We start from the raw sequence: 17446 nt of genomic DNA on the forward strand, positions 1-17446 counted from the left end.
GCCTGCAACAGCACGGTACCTGAACCCTACCATCATGATGAAATGTACAAAAGTCTGTGCTCCTGCAGAAGCAGATGTGCACAGCAGGAAGAGGCGGATGCAGAATGGTCCACCCACACCTGGCCTTTGATAAAGGAACATTCTTAATTGGGTATGTGATGTATCTGTTTTCAAACCAAAAAACACCCACACACAGCTCCCCACTCCAAAGTTCAAGAGGATTTCCATTACATTTAGTATCCAGTTAGCTCTTCCTGCAGTCCTTCAAGGAGGAGCATGAAAGGTCCAAATCAGGGCCAGGTAGTAGGAAGGGCTTTCAGGTATCACCCGCTTTTGTTTAGAGACCTGAAAGGATAACCGCGGCCCTCATTTAGAAAACGGTGACTAAAGATGAATAGGATTTTGCTTTGTGGCATATGGGTTCTGCTCTGCACTTCAGAGGGTAAGTTCCTGAAAGAAAATGAGAGAAGATTAGATAGAGAGCTGTTATTGTATGGACCAAAGGCCTTCACAGCGGGATAATAAAATATAAATCAGAAAAAACAGATAATGGATAAAAATTCCATAAACAATTTAAAATACAGTAACCAGAATTCAAATGTCTAGGGGTGGCATTTTTTACATAACCTTTTTTCCTCTGATCTTCCCAGCTGCAAGTTCACAAAGAGCCGCTCTAGTAGAGAAATATAGGTTGGAATCAGATAATAGAACATGACAATCAACCAAAATGCAGAACTGAAGGCGTATGTATTCAATGTACATACCACCCTGCACTATGGCATCTCTGAAACCTTATATAGGTAAAAGCCATTCTTAATGGAACAGTGGTAATATTAGCCAGGTAAGGTCTGTCTGTCTGCCCGTCCATCTATCCACCCACCATTCATTCATTCATTCATTCATTCATTCATTCATTCATTCATTCATTCATTGCCCACCCTTGTGGCTCAAAACGGTTTACATCTAACAAAGGAATAATACGGTATAATTCAATTACTCAAATAAATATAGCAGTAACAATGGTTTCAATAACAGTTTTGTAACTTCTAGAACAATTCCAACACTACCTAACTATAACAAAATCAACCTGTTGATTATGGTCCTGTAGGTTGGTTGATTCAGGTTCTGTTCATGGGAAGGGGCTTAAAAAAAATGATCTGCATGTGATCTTTTGTTTTTAAAAAAATAAGCCAAGGCGTGGTCTTTGACTGAGAAATTATGAAGCTATCCATGGCAGTAGCCATATGATAAATCTACCCACAGAGAGTGTGACCAGTACCCTCATTTCTTAAAAAGTCATTTGGTACAGAGCACTGTGACTAGATTATTCACAATGCATTTGTCCAGCTCTGTAGTCCTCTGTAGTCCTCTGTAGAGAGAGACAGAGAGAGAAGCTCTGCTTAAGCACTGCTTAAATGTTGGAGGCTCTGGGTGTTCACATTTATATTCAGGGATGGTTTGTGTACAACAAAGGAACCTGGAGAGGAGTGGATGAAGGGTTGATCCTCCGAATGGTTTGTCTCTCCCCATCCTGCTTTTGAGGTAGATCCCAGTATACCAAAGGAAAAGTAGCATTTCTTTCCCTTCAGTTTTATTATACACTGTACTTTAAGTAAATAGACTATGCTTGCTATGATCTCAACCCTGGATCCATGCTCCTGAGACACCATAGGTATTTTCCCTCCTGTCTCAACTTCTGTGCTGGTATCTGAATTTTGGCTTTTGCAAAGTGGCAACTCAAATCCATCTTTCTTATCCTTGTTCTTACACCCCTAGAATCCCTGCTTGGCTTTCCTGTCTACCTTGCCTGGGCTGAATCTGAGAATCTTCACCATTTTCTGTTTCTTCACCACACATTGTTTTCCTGTAAAACACTCTTTTTTTTGCCACATTGTTTGAGTCTCATACTGACCAAATACATTACATGCATGTGATGGACCTTATACCTAAAGGGGGCTTACTAATTGCTTATAACCCCCCCTCCCATCCAACATGCTTACATAATGCAAACAAACTGGTAAAACCAAGAGAAAAAAGGAGAGAGCTGAAAAATATATACAACAGAAATATATATATATAAACAAAAGAAATATGGAACTTTAATTCATATCTCTGAAAATTCTGTGTGACTTTTCCTCCTGTTCTGTTTAGCAACAGCCATTTGGTGTTTCCATTGTGATATGCTGGAACCATTTGCTGGGTGCCCACCGGGCAAGAAACGGTTCTGTTGGGCTGGTCCAAATTCAAGCTGCAGCACAGGACGACTTTATATTGGTAAGTGCCCACATTTCAAGGGCCTTCCAGAAGACAAAGGCAGCTCCTTAGGCTTGATTTCAGTGGATAGATTGCTGGCATCAGTGAGGCCCACCACTTGCCTCCGGGATGTCTGCTTCTTGTAAAAGCATGCAGTGAGAAGATCAGAGGATCTCTCTGGAAGATGATAAACTTCTTAGGGGGTCTAAAGGAGGCAGTGGTTAAGCCCTTGCTGAAGAAACCATCTCTGGATCCATGGGACCCTGTCAGTTACCATCTTGTCTTGCATGTTGCATTTCTGGGAAAGGTAGTTGATCTGCCAGCCATGGACCAGTTGCTAGAATACCTAGAGAAAACTTTGGCCTTGGGCCCATTCCAATCTGGCATTCAGCCCAGTCATGGAGTGGAAACAGGCTTGGTTGCCCTCATGGATGACCTTCTTCGACAACTAGTGGGTCAGTGCTGCTTGTATTGCTCGATTTTACAGCAGTGTTTGATGCTGTAGATCATGAGCTTCTTGCTCACTGCCTTGTCAATACTGGGAGACAGGAGACTACCTTGAAGTGACTGGTCTCCTTTCTTGAGGGTCAGGGACAGAGAGGAAGGACAATCTCAGTCCTGCTGCCTCTAATGTGGGGTTCCACAGAGTGCAATTCTCTCACCAATGTTGTTTAATATGTTTCTGCACCCTCTAGCCCAGCTGGTTTAGAAATATGGGCTTGGGTTCCATCAATATGTAGATGACACCCAGCTCTATCTGCTGATGAACAGCCAGCTGCGTACACCACCTGGGTTGTTGACCGGGTGTCTAGAAGTTGTGAAGTCACCTGAAGTTGAGCCCTTTGAAGATAGAGAGCCTGTGGCTAGGAAGGAAAGGGCCTAATGAGGAAGCATGCCTCCCCAGTATTAACATATGTTGTTCATCACCCTGAGTCTGTTTGAGCAGAGAGGGCAGTTTATAAATCTAAAATAAATAAATAAAGGGTTTGTGGACACAAAGGGCATACTGTCTAGGTGTCATGTTGGTTAGGACTCTCTGTCACCCTATGGAAATGCTTTCTAACATATTTCCAAGATCAGCAACGGCTGACAAATTGACTTTATGTTATTCCTGACTTTTTTTGGCGGGGGGGGGGGATTCTGTTTCAGAAGAAACTCAAAGTCCCACAGAACCTACTTTGATTTTTTATTTATTTCTTTACTGAGTCACATCACTTCTTCTCGTCCCCATTACAGGTTACAAACGTGAAATTTAAATGGCTGGGTGGGGGGAGCAAAGTACAAAGAAAAGAAAAAAGGACAAAGATAAGAAAAAGCACAATAGATTATATCCTGGACTGATCTTAGTCCCACAGGTTCATCCCACATAAGAGCACAGGCTGTGAAAGCTACAGGGTTAAGAGGTCCCTTGACTTGTGCTTACAAGAAGGGTTATTTCATATAATTCTGATATCTCATCTTATGATTCCTAGGCCGTAAATGTCAATATGTTCAAAGAATCTGTTCTCTGACCTGTAAGGAGGAAAGGTTACCCAAGAAAAACACCATTGCTCTCTTATCACACGAGGTCCTTTGCTGTAATACGGAATTCTGCAATTGGGAGTGATGAAATCAAGACATCTGCAATACCTCCTTAACAGAGGCAAAAATGAGATGAACGATCACACCTTGAACAGCAATTCCTCTTTCAAACCAGTTATGGGGTGATGGTGGAATGTCCGTCCAGTCACACACACACTCATCATTCCTATGGGCCTGTATCAAACAATTCCCCACACGGATATCCACCCAATGTCTACATGAAGAAACTTCTCACTAGGAATGGTTCTACATGTTTCACAGAATGAGATGGCAAAAATGTGGACTCTTTGTTGTTTCAGACTTCAATTGTCATCATCGATAGCAACTTAGCTCAAGCTCAAATCATGCCTCTGACTGAAATGCTCAGGCCAGGCAGAATGTCTCATTGAATGATAGAATTTCTGCAGTAATTACATGAGATCAACCTGTAGCCTGCATAGAAGAACTTGGAACTTTACAGAGGGTCTCCTGAAATGCTTCACTAGATAAAACAGTTTATCCTCTAGCTTCTGTAATCACATGTAGCACGATGGTTAGAACTGCCTTTCTCAACCTTTTTACCTCTGAGAAACCCCTAAAACATTCTTCAGGCTTTGAGAAACCCCAAAAGTGATGTCAGCAGGCCACGCCTCCCTGCCATGCCCCCGGAAGTCACATGTCACTAGAAGAGACATCATCCAGACACTCCTACCAGATATGACATCACACTCCATTGCCCCTGGCCCTCCCACCTCAGCAGCCTATTCCGCTGCGGTGGGAACAGGTATGTGGCAGGCATCTGCTGCTCCATCACCCCTGCCACACCCTAGGTTAAGTGGGAATACTTATCTCTCTGGACTCAGTCACTACCATGTGCAACTAGCTATGGCCTGCAAGGATTGGATACAGTTGCTTTCACAAGTGCTCCCCTACCTTCAGTTTCCAGTGCCCTTGTCTTGTGAGGTTATGCAGGGGACAACCTGGGAGAGACCCTTCTCGGTCATGGTACCAAAGTTCTGGGACTCCCCCCCCCCCCCCCCCGGAGATTAACCTTTCCCCTTCTGTTGCTGTCTTTGTTTTATTTGCATCCCTTTCACTGATGCCGTTTAGATTGCTATTATATCTTTGTAAGCATTTTAAGCCTGTTTTTTTATTTGTTTCAATGATGTCTGTTGGTGAGGTTGATTTAAACAGCTTAAAAATGTGAGTTTAGCATGCCTGTTTTAAATTGCTGCTGTCTAAGTGGCCGCTGTGAGGGTTGCAAATAAATAAATACATGGACGGGTGTGTTGTCAAGCAGTATTATGGGAAAAGATGCTAGAATGGGAACAGAGGGGAACATGAAAAGAGGCCCCTTGAAATCAGCAGAGAGGTATTTGCATCCTGGTTCAGCTAAGGTTGCCCACCTCCGGGTGGGACCTGGCTTTTGTCATTGATCTCCAGGCGATAGACATCAGTTCTTTTGGAGAAAAATGACTGCTTTGGAGGGAGATCTGTGGCACTGTACTCGGCTGAAGTTTTGAAGTCTATCAGGGAATCAAACAAGGCCTGTCAGCAAAACACAAGGGCAGTATAGCCAAGAAGACACTCTGGGGTTCCTGTCATGGCACGTTCAAGAAACTGAATATTGAAAATATCTTGATTTTATTAAGTATGCACAAAAAACACGTCTAAAACCAGGAAGGAAAGACAATAAGGAAGTTATTTAATGTTCCTATCTAAGCACATTTGCTCATGAGCAAAAATTACAAAGTTGATTCGCAAAGTCCATAGAACACAAGCAGAGTTTGAAATGGTCAGACCCACAACATCCAAAAAGAACAGAGCTCCGGCAAAACAAGAGGTCAAGACGAAAGGGTAATACCAGGGATGAGACAAAATGGAGTTCTTTATCAACAAGTCCCAAGTGGGGCTTAATAATGAAAAGCAATCCAATTCATATGCCTGTCAATATTAAGGCCAATGATATGCTGGACATCGGGGTGGCCACTAGAATAATGACCAGTCAGGGGCTTGGCCAAGAAAGATGACTTTGTGGTGATCCAGCCTAACAATGGTGACAATTTCTCAGAGCACTAATTGGCAACAACTGGAAAGGGGAAAGCTTATCTTCAAAAGTTTCAACTAGGTCCAGCTACTGAGCAGGGGGTTGGACTAGATGGCCTGTATGGCCCCTTCCAACTCTCTGATTCTATGATTCAAGGATATAGGTGTAAAAGGCTCCAAGGACAATGTAATCTACAACTAATTGGAAGCATATAGTTTCACAGAAAGATCAGTTTGAGGCCTACTTGTTGTTACAGGCCTTGACCAAAGTTTGAAGCAGCAAAATTATGCAAGATAGCCATTGTTCCACGACAGTACATTGTTGTGTCAAAGGTACCTCCAATCAGAAAGGCAATGTTGAGGTTAAATCACATTTTGGAGGAGATGGCGGGGGCTGTTCACCGATAACCATCTCAGCTGTGGTGTTCTTCAGTCCCCTGGCCCTGATGTTATCACTGGCTTTTATGCATACCGCTCTATGCGCGGCGTGATCTGTGGATGGCACCCCGTGTACCCATTGCAGTATGCCCTGCGTGGGAGACAAAGGCAGAATGTTTGAATTGCTAACTGGTATCCTGAAATAGTTCACGTAGGTTAATTATGTGGCATTCTTGTGGGGCATTTCCAGATTGGCTTGTTTCGCCTCTGACTTCAGCCAAACACCTGCCCAAGGAGAAAGTATGAGGAGGCACAGGGGAAATTAAGGCACATAACTTGGACAGTGCAGATGGTACTAATGCTGTCTCTGAAGATCATCTTCCGCCTACCTGAGGACTGACTACCTCGGAAGGTTATATGTAGGAAGGACTGGTGAAGCCCCGTCCAAGCTCCTGATTTGTATGCTCACACTGATCCTTCAAGGAACCATCTTGGAAGCCTCTGGCATTTTCTTAAATCCAGACTGCTCAAGAATCTGGCCTATGAATTATGAACAGGCTTCTGGCATGCGGACTATGGATGCTTCTTGGCCCTTCCCCTGGTAAGTCCTGAAGGGAAATGGAGAACTGCAGAAGTTCCAAGATCTCGGTTAATAAATGATTCACAGAGTTTTAGTTCACGTGTTGGATTTGATTCCGAGTTCACGTTTTCTGTCTTGCAAAAACGTGAAACTTGCACCAAATTGAAAAATATGTTCTGTTTCCTATTCCTGTGCTTGTACAAATTGCAAAAAGCTAATATCCTGTGTATCTAAACGCCGCCCGCGGCGCCACGGGTGCCGCGGACTAAATAAACCGGTAAGGGGTTCTGGGGCGGGATGTGTCCGTGATGAGGAAGGGTCCGGATTGGACCCTTCCTCCAGACAGACAATCGGAGGCACCAATCGGCAGGTGCGATTGCCCCTCAGAGAGCTGCCGCCCGAGAGAGCCGCTGCCGCCGTGAGACCACCGCCCGGGGGAGGCCCCGCCGCCCGATGGAGCCCCCGCCATCAGGACGCCGCCACATACTGACACGCAAGACTGTAAGTTTCTAGCGCCCGCTGTATTCGTCATACAGCGGGCTTTATTACTAGTATATATATATTCTTGAATGCAACAGAAATGGCTTGCAGTGCACAGGCTAGTCTACCCAGTCACCTCCTGGTATTGTTTATTACTGCATCAGAATGAATCTGGGAAGAGGGGTGGAAAGGTAGATATGGATGGTTACATTTTACAAAATGGGACCTCACTAGAGCATAACACTATTAACTGACAGACCACTGGTGATTAATATTATAGGTGTCTTTCAAGGATGATCAAGCCTGTGTGGTGTAGTGGTTAAGAGTGGGGACTGTAATCTAAAGAACCGGGTGTAGAATCATAGAGTTGGAAGGGACCTCATGGGTCATCTAGTCCAACCCCCTGCACTATGCAGGACACTCACAACCCTATCGCCCATCCACTGTCACCTGCCACTTCTCGGGAAAGGTTCTGAAGAGGGTGGGCTATACATCTTTTAAAGCAGGGGTAGTCAAACTGCGGCCCTCCAGATGTCCTGGGACTACAATTTGCTGGCAGGGGCTCATGGGAATTGTAGTCCATGGACATCTGGAGGGCCGCAGTTTGACTACCCCTGTTTTAAAGGAATGTCCTAATGGAATGCAAACTCTGATCCCCTCTTCTTCCCGTCTGCCCTTTCAGCCAGCACAATCAAGTGTTTTAAATGTGAAAAGCCGTTTCCAGGTTCAGGCTGTCCCGATATCCCAGAATTCTGCACAGCAGAGGAAGGAGCGGCTTGCTATACACAGAATCTCTACATTGGTAAGCACGCATCGCAAACGACACCCCGACTGCAAGCCGCTGAGCATATCTGCCCCATGCACATGACCATGCAACCATCGCCTTCAGATGAGATTACTGCAACTTGCTCTCTGTGGGGCTACCTTGGTCCTGACCCAGAAATGGCAGCTGGTACAGAGTGCAGTTGCTCAGATAATTATGGATCCCATGAACTGCCCACTATTTGACATTCCCTCCAGCAATTGCACTGGTTGCCAATCGAGTTCCAGATCAGGTTCAAGGTTTGGGTTTTGACCTTTAAAACCCTACATGGTCTGGCCCCTGCATGCTTGAGGGACCACCTCTCCCAATATGCCCCAACCTGGAGAGTAAATGCTAATTTGCTGGTGTTGTGGTTAAGAGTGGCGGCTTCTAATCTGGAGAGTGGGTTTTGATTCCCCACTCCTCCACATGCAGCCAGCTGGGTAACCTTGGGCTAGTCACAGTCCTGTTCGATCTGTTCTCACGGAGCAGTTGTCTCAGAGCTCTCTCAGCCCCACCTTCCTCACAGGGTGTCTGTTGCGGGGAGAGGAAAGGGAAGGCAATTGTAAGCTGCTTTGAGACTCCTTCAAGTGGTGAAAAGTGGGGTACAAAACCTCAACTCTTCTCTTCAAATGCCCTTCGTGGTCTAAGAGCTGCTGAAAGAATGTGTGTGTGGGGGGGTTATGACCAAATACTATGTGTTATGCAGGACCTGCAGTGTCTCATTTCTTTCTGTTTCCAGGAGACACTGTTCTCGTTTCTGAAGTCGGCTGTCTCCAGGACTGTATAGATGAACATCTGCCCACTTTCTTCATGTGGCACGAGATTATTTGCTGCCACAGTGATTTTTGCAATGTATAGGCTGATGGGGAGCTTGAAGAGCCAAAAGTTGGGAGTCAGCAAATGCAAGGTGTTCTTCATTCCTCCCCTTTCTTCTCTTTCTTCATCTGCCCATACATCTTTCTTTGGGCCACCAGAATCAAGCTCAGGTGAGAGAAGATTCAAGTCTGGTACCCATCTGGATCCATCCCACAGATACCTCTGGATGCCACTGCTGCTCCTTTTCGCTTGCGTTTTTGGGAAAGTTTCTCTGCTTTCAGGAGCTGGTGGTGGTTATAGTGGTTAAGAAGCCAGGAAGAGAACAGGATACTCCAGGTTAAAATCCCAGTCCAATCAGGCAGCTCTTATTCAGCCTAGCCGACCTCCCTGGCATGAGGATGCAGCCACAACAATAACTCAGACCACCCTGAGTCGAGAGCTTGGAATCTAAGCAGGTTCAGCCATGATCAATGCATGGATGGGAGGCTGCCCAGGAGGAACGGGGCTGCTATGCAGGGAAGGCAATGGCAGGTCACCCTATCTTGAATAAGGACGCTGAAATACTGAACTAAGGAAATCCAAAGATTGCCATGCAGGGAGTAATGCCTGCTCAGCTGGATGTGTCTGTTGAGAAGGATGGGCTATGCAAATAAATCTATTGTTATATTCATCGATGCAATTTGCATAATAAAGCAAGGCGGATGGAATTTTGAGATGCACCCTGCATGGGTCTGGGTCAGGGTCAGGGCAGAATCATACAGCGGGAAGGGACCTCTAGGGTCATCTAGTCCAACCTCCTGCAGAATGCAGGCAATTCACAACTACCTGCCCACCCATAGTGACCCCAATTCCATGCCCAGATGATTCCCCATCCCCAACCCAGAATCTTTGGCCAGTCTGACCTGGAGGAAATTTGCCTCCCAACCCCAAAGTGGCAATCGGTGTTTCCCTGGACATGCAAGAAAGGGCTGTAAGGGCCAAGCATGCACACAATCCCTTCTGCCCACCTGCTCACAATCCGAGTGTGAGACCACTGGAAGTACTGGGAACCTTGTTTGAGAGCCAGTTTGGTGTAGTGGTTAGGAATGCGGACTTCTAATCTGGCATGCCGGGTTCGATTCTGCGCTCCCCCACATGCAACCAGCTGGGTGACCTTGGGCTCGCCACGGCACTGATAAAACTGTTCTGACCGGGCAGTGATATCAGGGCTCTCTCAGCCTCACCCACCTCACAGGGTGTCTGTTGTGGGGAGAGGAAAGGGAAGGCGACTGTAAGCCGCTTTGAGTCTCCTTCGGGTAGGGAAAAGCGGCATATAAGAACCAACTCTTCTTCTTCTTCTTCTTCTTCTTCTTCTTCTTCTTCTTCTTCTTCTTCTTCTTCTTCAATGGCTGTGGCTCAGGGGTAGAGCATCTGCTTGGGATGTAGGAGGATGCAGGTTCTGTTCCCCTACACCTCTATTTAATGGAATCAAGTAATAGGTGGCATGAGAGATCTCTGCCCGAGACTCTGGAGCGCCTCTGCCAATCTGAGTAGACAATTCCTTGATAGGCTGAAGGTCTGACTCAGTATAAGGCAGATTCATGTAGTTGTATAACCCACAAACACAGTCCCTCCTTAAGCATATCATGTCCTAGATCTCAACATCCCAGTTTCCGGATATCACAGCGCTGGTTGTGAACTGATTGGCTGAAGGAGGTGCCAGTCATCAGCTTTTGTTCACAGTCACCACTGACCATCCAATACAGAAATCAGACATCGATAACCAACATGACATAAAGCACCAGAGCTCCCTTCAAAGTACTGTCTCCACGGTGACTCATGAAATTCCAGTGTGAAGGGTTCTACTTGACATATATGCTCATAGCACCTGTACAGGCTGACAGTGTAGCCTTTAATACTTCCATCTCTCCCTTGCGGTAGCATATTGGTGTGCATGATTAGCAAACTTAACAATCATAGAATCATGATTAGTTGGATGGTACCTCCTGGGTCATCTAGTCCAACCCCCTGCACTATCCAGGACATACACAACCTCATCGTTCATCCACTGTAACCTGTCACCCCTTGAACCTTCACAGAATCAGCCTCTCCCTCAGATGGCTATCCAGCCTTTGTTTAAAAATTTCCAAAGAGGGAGAAACCACCACCTCCCGAGGAAGCCTGTTCCACTGAGAAACCGCTCTGTCAGGAACTTCTTCCAGATCTTGAGATGGAATTTCTTTTGAATGGTTCTGGTCTGTCCCTCCGGGGTAAGAGAGAACAACTCTGCTCCGTCACCTGCATGGCAGCCTTTTAAATACTTGAGAGACTTTGGTTTAATTCTGGAGGAAGAGAAGCCCAAAGGAACCCACACTACCTGTTCAGGTTTGGTGCTCAGGTTGACCACCACAACAAGAATGATGAGTTGACCTTTGCATCACTGCTTCTTTTATTTCGGCCTCCTGAAGCATTTCCCCTTCTCTTGGATGGTGTGGTATTTTTTGAAAGCAGGGCTCTTCAGGGACCAACGAGACCCATGTGGTCCTCACCTCTTGTCTCTACATGCTTCGTAAATCTTTGAGCATAAAAGACCCATGTGGCCTTTTATCTCTACACGCTTTGTAAACCTTTGAGCATAAAACGAGATGAGCAGGCCTGTAAATCGCTTAGTGTGGTCAGTTCTCCCTTGGACAGCAGACTGGGACATTTGGGAGATGGAGACTAGGGAGGACTGAGGCTCCAGTGGGGGACCATGCCATGGAGTCCACCCTCCAACCCATCTATTTCCTCCAGGGGAACTGATCTCCATAGTCTAGAGGTGAGCTATGATTCTGGAGGTTCCCCTGGTACCATCTGGAGGCTGGCATCCCTAGCATGGCTGCTCTCCTGTGGAGGGGAGGGGAGTAACAATAGTTTCCTAGTCACCAGATAGTTCTGCCATGATCAGTGACCCCACCTGTTCTTCCAGAAGCTCCTTGAAGAAAGAAAAATGCTCCTTGAGGAAGAGCTATTCTTTGTGTTGGCTAATAATGAAAGAAAAGGAGGTGGGAAGCAGAACTAGGGTGGTAAGAAAGGAACAGTGTGCTTTTCACACCCTCTCCTCCCCCGTGGATGCTCTTGAACTTGTCTCTTATTGCCGGAACTACTTTTGAGGCACTCCAGTTGGCAAGGAAGCCCCTGGCATTAGGATCCATCCCTTTATGACTCCTGCTGCTTTGGGAGAACTATTAAAAAAAAAAAAAAGCAACCACAGGCATTAGGTTTGGTGTTACTTTGCAGCATTCTTCGAACTGAAACTCCACAGCTTCTGGCAGATCATCCGACAAGCAAAGCAAAGGTTTGTTTCCTTTTGCATTAACTCCCCCTCCCCAGCCACGGTAGCTGAACTAAGTTTTGCGAAGGATTTGGTGCTTCTTGGTAACTTCAGTTTGAATTAGTGGCTTCTGAGGGAATCGCTGTGACAATTTTTTCAGGCAGCTTCTGTCTCACAAGGCAGGGAGTCAGCTGTTGCACGTCCCGGTGACCTAATCTTTATCGCACTCTGAAGAATAAGTTCCCTCCTATGTTCTGAATGGTCAAGGAGCAACAATTGACTACCAGAAGGGGCCTCTGTCACAAGAAGGAGTCATTATTTTGCAGTGTGAGAATGTGTGGGTGGAAAGCAGTGCTTTTGAGAAGGACCTGGGGACCAAGTCCTATGAGGAAAGGCCGAGGGACCTGGGAATGTTCAGCCTGGAGAAGAGGAGGTTGAGAGGGGACCTGATTGCTGTCTTTAGGTATTGGAAAGGTTGTCACTTAAAGTAGGGCAGGGAGTGGTTACTGTTGGAGCTATGTGTAGAATGGTACCAGCTAGATCATGAAATTTTTTTTTCACAGAGTAGTTCAGCAGTGCAACAGGTCGCTTAAGGAGGTGGTGAGCTCCCCCTTACTGGTAGTCTTCAAACCGTGGCTGGACAGAAGATACTTTTCATGGATGCTTTAGGATGATCCTGCATTGAGCAGGGGTTTGGACTAGAGCAGGGGTAGTCAACCTGTGGTCCTCCAGATGTTCGTGGACTACAATTCCCATGAGCCCCTGCCAGAAAACGCTGGCAGGGACTCATGGGAATTGTAGTTCACGAACATCTGGAGGACCCCAGGTTGACTACCCCTGGATTAGAGGGCCCGATTAACTAGAGCAGGGGTAGTCAAACTGCGGCCCTCCAGATGTCCATGGACTACAATTCCCAGGAGCCCCTGCCAGCATTCGCTGGCAGGGGCTCCTGGGAATTGTAGTCCATGGACATCTGGAGGGCCACAGTTTGACTACCCCTGAACTAGAGAGTCGATTCCATCTGATGTTCAGCCTTCCTCTTTTCCTGCTGCCTTAAATGCTTCCTAGCACAATTGTCTTTTCCAGTGACTCTGGTCTTCTCATCGTGTGACCAAAGAATGGTAACTTCAGTGTAGTCATTTTAGCTACTAGGGATATTGACCTAAAGCCCAAATAGTTCAAGTAAGTTCATTTGGTGGGCTGTTCTACAGTAAAGCTGCAGTAAAGATTCAGCCGGATGCCTGCCAGAAGAGAAGGTATGGTGAGCCACCAGAGGAATTTGCATCAAGCACATGGCTTGCATGGTGGAGATTGTGTTGGCAAGATCTTAAGCTCTGCACTCAAGGATCGATTGATCCAGAAGCTAATATGTAGGGAGGATTTGCTAAGCTCCGAATGTAGCCCTCTTTACATTTCTTTTATATATTCGCAGAGACCATTATTTGACCCAACTTCAAAGCTTTTCCTCACTTCAAATACAAATTAAAGATGCACAAGTTTCTGGCGTGTGGCCTGTGGATTCTTCTCAGCATTTCCTCCGGTAAGATCCTATAAAAAAAACAACAACAATAGAGTTTCAGATTTTATGCTGAATTCTTGCGAGATGGGTAAATCAGAGTTTAATTGGCATGTCTGCAATGCAGACATGAAGCTTATCCTGGATATGAACATACTTTCAACCCTAGGCCTGTCCAGCTGAAAGGATCAGGTAGGAGGCGATGGGAAAGGTGTGGAAAGACAGGGGGCATTATGCCGGGAGGGGGAACAGCTCCCCCCTCCCACGCAGTTTAACCACTGAAACCTTCCCCTTGGTTGTTCTGTCATTACCATGAAAGGATGAGAAAATGGCCCACCAGCAGCGAGGTTTTGAAGACATCAGAAGGCTTAAACCCTCCAGGCTAAATCGAGCCCCACATGGACACAACGCGTAGTTTAAAAACAAGGCGATGCTCCAGTGGCAGATCTCCCAGCCTTGCATCAGGTTGAACTCTTAAAGCTCCCCTTTCTTCCCTCCCTAACCCTTCCTTTTTAATCCCCAGTGAGTGCCGTCTGGTGCCATCACTGTGAAACGAAGTCTGTAAAAGAAAGATGCCCCATGAAGGAGGAAGCTAGGTGCTGGACAGCTCCAGGAGAAACCTGCTATAGCCAGAACCTCTATCTTGGTAAGTACAGGTGGCAAAGAAGGAGGAGAAGAGCTGGGTCTTTATACCTTACTTTTCACTAACCAAAGAAGTCACAAAGGAAGTTCCCTTCCTTTCCTCACAGCAGACACCCTGTGAGCCAGGTGGGCCTGAGGGAGCTCTTAAGAGAACAGCCCTAAGAAAACTGACTAGCCCAAGCACCATGCTGGCAGGGGCTCGTGGGAATTGTAGTCCATGGACATCTGGAGTGCCACAGTTCATCCACCCCTGCTCTATGGCATTATGGCACTACTGAGGCCTCTCCTGTCCCCAAAACCTCACCCTCCCCAGACTCCACCCGCACAATCTCCAGGAATTTCTCTGTCCAGAGCTGGCAACCCTTCTTCTTGCCAAATGGCAGTAGGGCTGCTAGGGGTGGGTGGTAGGGGCAGGTTGGGAACCTCCTAGAGATGCAAGGATTGAGCCTGAGGAGGACCTGGGCTTCAGTGGGTACAATTCTATAGACTCCACTCTCCAGGGGAACTGATCTCTGTAGTCTGAAGATTCTGGGGGATCCCCGAGTCCCACCTGGAGGCTAGCAGCCTTGGGATAAAGTGCTACTAGAACTGAGGGCAACGCCTGTCTTATATCACCCAGAGTCTGCAATGTCCTTCCTTTTCCTTCTGTCCCCAGGAAACAAGATCTTGTTTATGCGATACGGCTGCTTCAAGGGCTGCAGATACATTTACAAGACGGCGAAATTCATGTGGCACTCCGTCACTTGCTGCAACAAAAACTACTGCAACAAATAGGCAGGAGCGACACTGTCACTCCAAAAAGACCATGTGTCTTACAGCAGCTTGCACCATGCCCTTCTTTCCCCCTTTATCATTTCTCTGTTATGAACAGAGCTGCCTTCCTGCGTAGCTGCCTTCCCGCGAGGTTCCTCTCCCTCTCCCCCGTTTTGTGCTGACACAATCAAGGTCGGGGTAGAGTAGAGCAAGATACATACTGGGAGCGGCTTGTCACCGAGGGAGAGAGATTGGCCCTGGTAGGGAACAATATTTTCCCAGTACATAGATGTGAAATAAGGAAAATCTGTACCCTGCCAGCAAAGGTTGCTTGGCTTGACTGTATATGTTTGCATAATAAACTGACTCATATGGAATTGGGAGGTATTTGTTGCACAGACTGGTGAGGGATGGGGTGGGACGGGTCTAGATCACGGGAAGGACTGGGAGGAGGGTTGCCAACTCTGGGTTCAGAAATTTCTGGAAATTTGGGTGGATTTAGGGAGGGCGGGGACCTCAGTAGGGTACAAAGCCGGACAGCCCACCTCCCAAGGCAGCCATGTTCTCCCCAAGAAGCAGGAAACAGTTTTTTTGATCAATGAAAGGTTTTTTAATATCCTGCTTTTCACTACTTGAATGAGCCCCCAGGCAGTTTACAAACACCTTTCCTCTCCCCACAACAGAAACTCTGTGAGGTAGGAAGGGAGGAGAGAGCTCTGAGAGAACTTCTCTGAGAATAGCTCTTAGAGAACTGACTATCCCAAGGTTACTCAGCCGGCAGCATTTGGAAGAATGGGGCATCAAACCCGGATCTCCAGATTAGGATCTCCAGATTAGTGTCGCTCTTTACCATGCTGGCTCTCATTCAAAGCCATCTATTACACCTGAAGATCAGGTGTAATAGCCCTTTAGCCCCCACCTGGAGGGGGACAAATGTGCTCCCCAGGCAAAGCCAATAAGCAAATCCAGAATGCAGATAGGTTAGTAAGCATTTTCAGAAATTCACAGGCTAGCTAAGGTAGGCACATAATAATAAAAAAATAAGACAATTGATTAAAATTAGTGATTTCAACATTCCCCAGTGTAAAGTAAAGGAAAAAAAAACATTGCAAGTGATCCTGTATGAAAATTGCTTTTGGGAGGGGGGGGGGTATGACGATGACAATGAGTTGAGTTTTGTTTCTTTCCCCCTTTTTATTTACTCAAAAAAAGTTTTGCTTGTTGGTGAAGACTCCAGTTAGATCAGACAAAGAGAAAGAGAGCAGGCTGGTCCCAGGCCATCCAGCGAGCTTCTGTGGCAGAGTACAAATCCGCATCAGTGTCTCCTGCAAAACTCTACTTGCTAACTGGCCTGGGTTAAAATGCCCTCTCCCTTTAACAGAGCATGCATAGATTTATTTACCACCCTGTCAAAAAAAAAAAAAGCCTTAGCTGCTCATTCTCCCACCTGAAGCCTCATTAAAGGGATAGGAATTGTTTTCTTTTGCTTTTACATAGCTTTGGATAAGGCGCTCTCCAGACACTGTAGCAGTCAATTGCAAACAACTGCAATAGGGCAGGGGTTCCCATCAGACTCCCCAGACTTCCCCTGCATCCTGCCTTAATGGACTCAGCCACAAGCTATTTAGATAAATGAAAGAAGAAGTAGAAGCTTTTTTATACCCCACTCTTCCCTATCTGAACAGGTTCCTATGAAAGCAGGGTTCCATTGACCTGGGGGTGGTGTTCTCACATGGTTGCCATGCCTGGGAAAGAGGGTGGAGCCTGGATGCCTACTCCTGTCTCAAACCACCTCTATTATTCCCCCCCCCCCAGTCCTCCTTGGGTGTGGCTAGGTGACTGGCCACATTACATTTTTGGATAGTTTCGGGCTCTAAGGATGAACTATAGGGTACTGAGAGGGCCTCATCCAACCTGTGTGAAATCAGCTTAAAAGCAGAACACACCTGTTCTGCTTACAGTTGCCAACAGCCCTGGGGAAACATGCCCTGTCCCTTTAAAAGAGGCTCAATATGTGGAAGCAGGCAGCTGAAGCTGTTCATGGCTTAGGGGGAAATAATATGACCTGATAAAACACAATTAAAGGGACAAGACACTTTCTCTCCAGGCAGTTGGCAGCCTTAGGACTTGTGCCCTCTTGTGAGCCGAAGATGTAGTCAATTACTTGGAGAAGTAATTACTCCTTGTCAGTCAATTACTTGGAGAAGCCCTATTGCAGTGAACAGAGGTGGTTCAGGCTAGCAATGGGTGGAAGGTAAGATTGCAACTCCTGGATCTAGACAGAGCCCAACGCGCAACTTCAGTGACCATCAAGAACCTGGATGT

General features: G+C 46.5%; 1 protein-coding gene across 5 annotated transcripts; it reads left to right on the forward strand.

Annotated features, from left to right (window-relative positions):
• The first annotated feature begins 253 nt into the window (after positions 1–253).
• PATE3 (prostate and testis expressed 3) lies at positions 254–15236 on the forward strand. 5 transcript variants are annotated; one of them, XM_077306399.1, is made up of 7 exons: positions 254–442; positions 2152–2274; positions 6488–6838; positions 7980–8099; positions 13643–13750; positions 14250–14372; positions 15024–15236. In XM_077306399.1, exons 5-7 carry the CDS (start codon positions 13699–13701, stop codon positions 15140–15142), a joined length of 294 nt encoding a protein of 97 aa, XP_077162514.1. In that variant the 5' UTR covers positions 254–442; positions 2152–2274; positions 6488–6838; positions 7980–8099; positions 13643–13698; the 3' UTR covers positions 15143–15236. The 5 variants fall into 5 exon arrangements, 4 of the variants coding, with proteins under 4 accessions (XP_077162514.1, XP_077162516.1, XP_077162515.1 ...); XR_013225969.1 differs by lacking the exons at positions 13643–13750; positions 14250–14372; positions 15024–15236 and adding an exon at positions 8842–9572 and having other exon boundaries at positions 255–442; XM_077306401.1 differs by lacking the exons at positions 2152–2274; positions 6488–6838; positions 7980–8099.
• Positions 15237–17446: the final 2210 nt, after the last annotated feature.

This window comes from Paroedura picta, chromosome 12 (assembly GCF_049243985.1).
Source record: "Paroedura picta isolate Pp20150507F chromosome 12, Ppicta_v3.0, whole genome shotgun sequence".
Lineage (NCBI taxonomy): Eukaryota > Metazoa > Chordata > Lepidosauria > Squamata > Gekkonidae > Paroedura > Paroedura picta.

Coding starts and splice junctions, on each gene's coding strand:
- PATE3 (XM_077306399.1), top strand. CDS start 13,699: ATGCACAAGTTTCTGGCGTGTGGCCTGTGGATTCTTCTCAGCATTTCC. Junction 13,751..14,249: donor TCTTCTCAGCATTTCCTCCG/GTAAGATCCTAT, acceptor TTTAATCCCCAG/TGAGTGCCGTCTGGTGCCAT. Junction 14,373..15,023: donor TAGCCAGAACCTCTATCTTG/GTAAGTACAGGT, acceptor TTCTGTCCCCAG/GAAACAAGATCTTGTTTATG.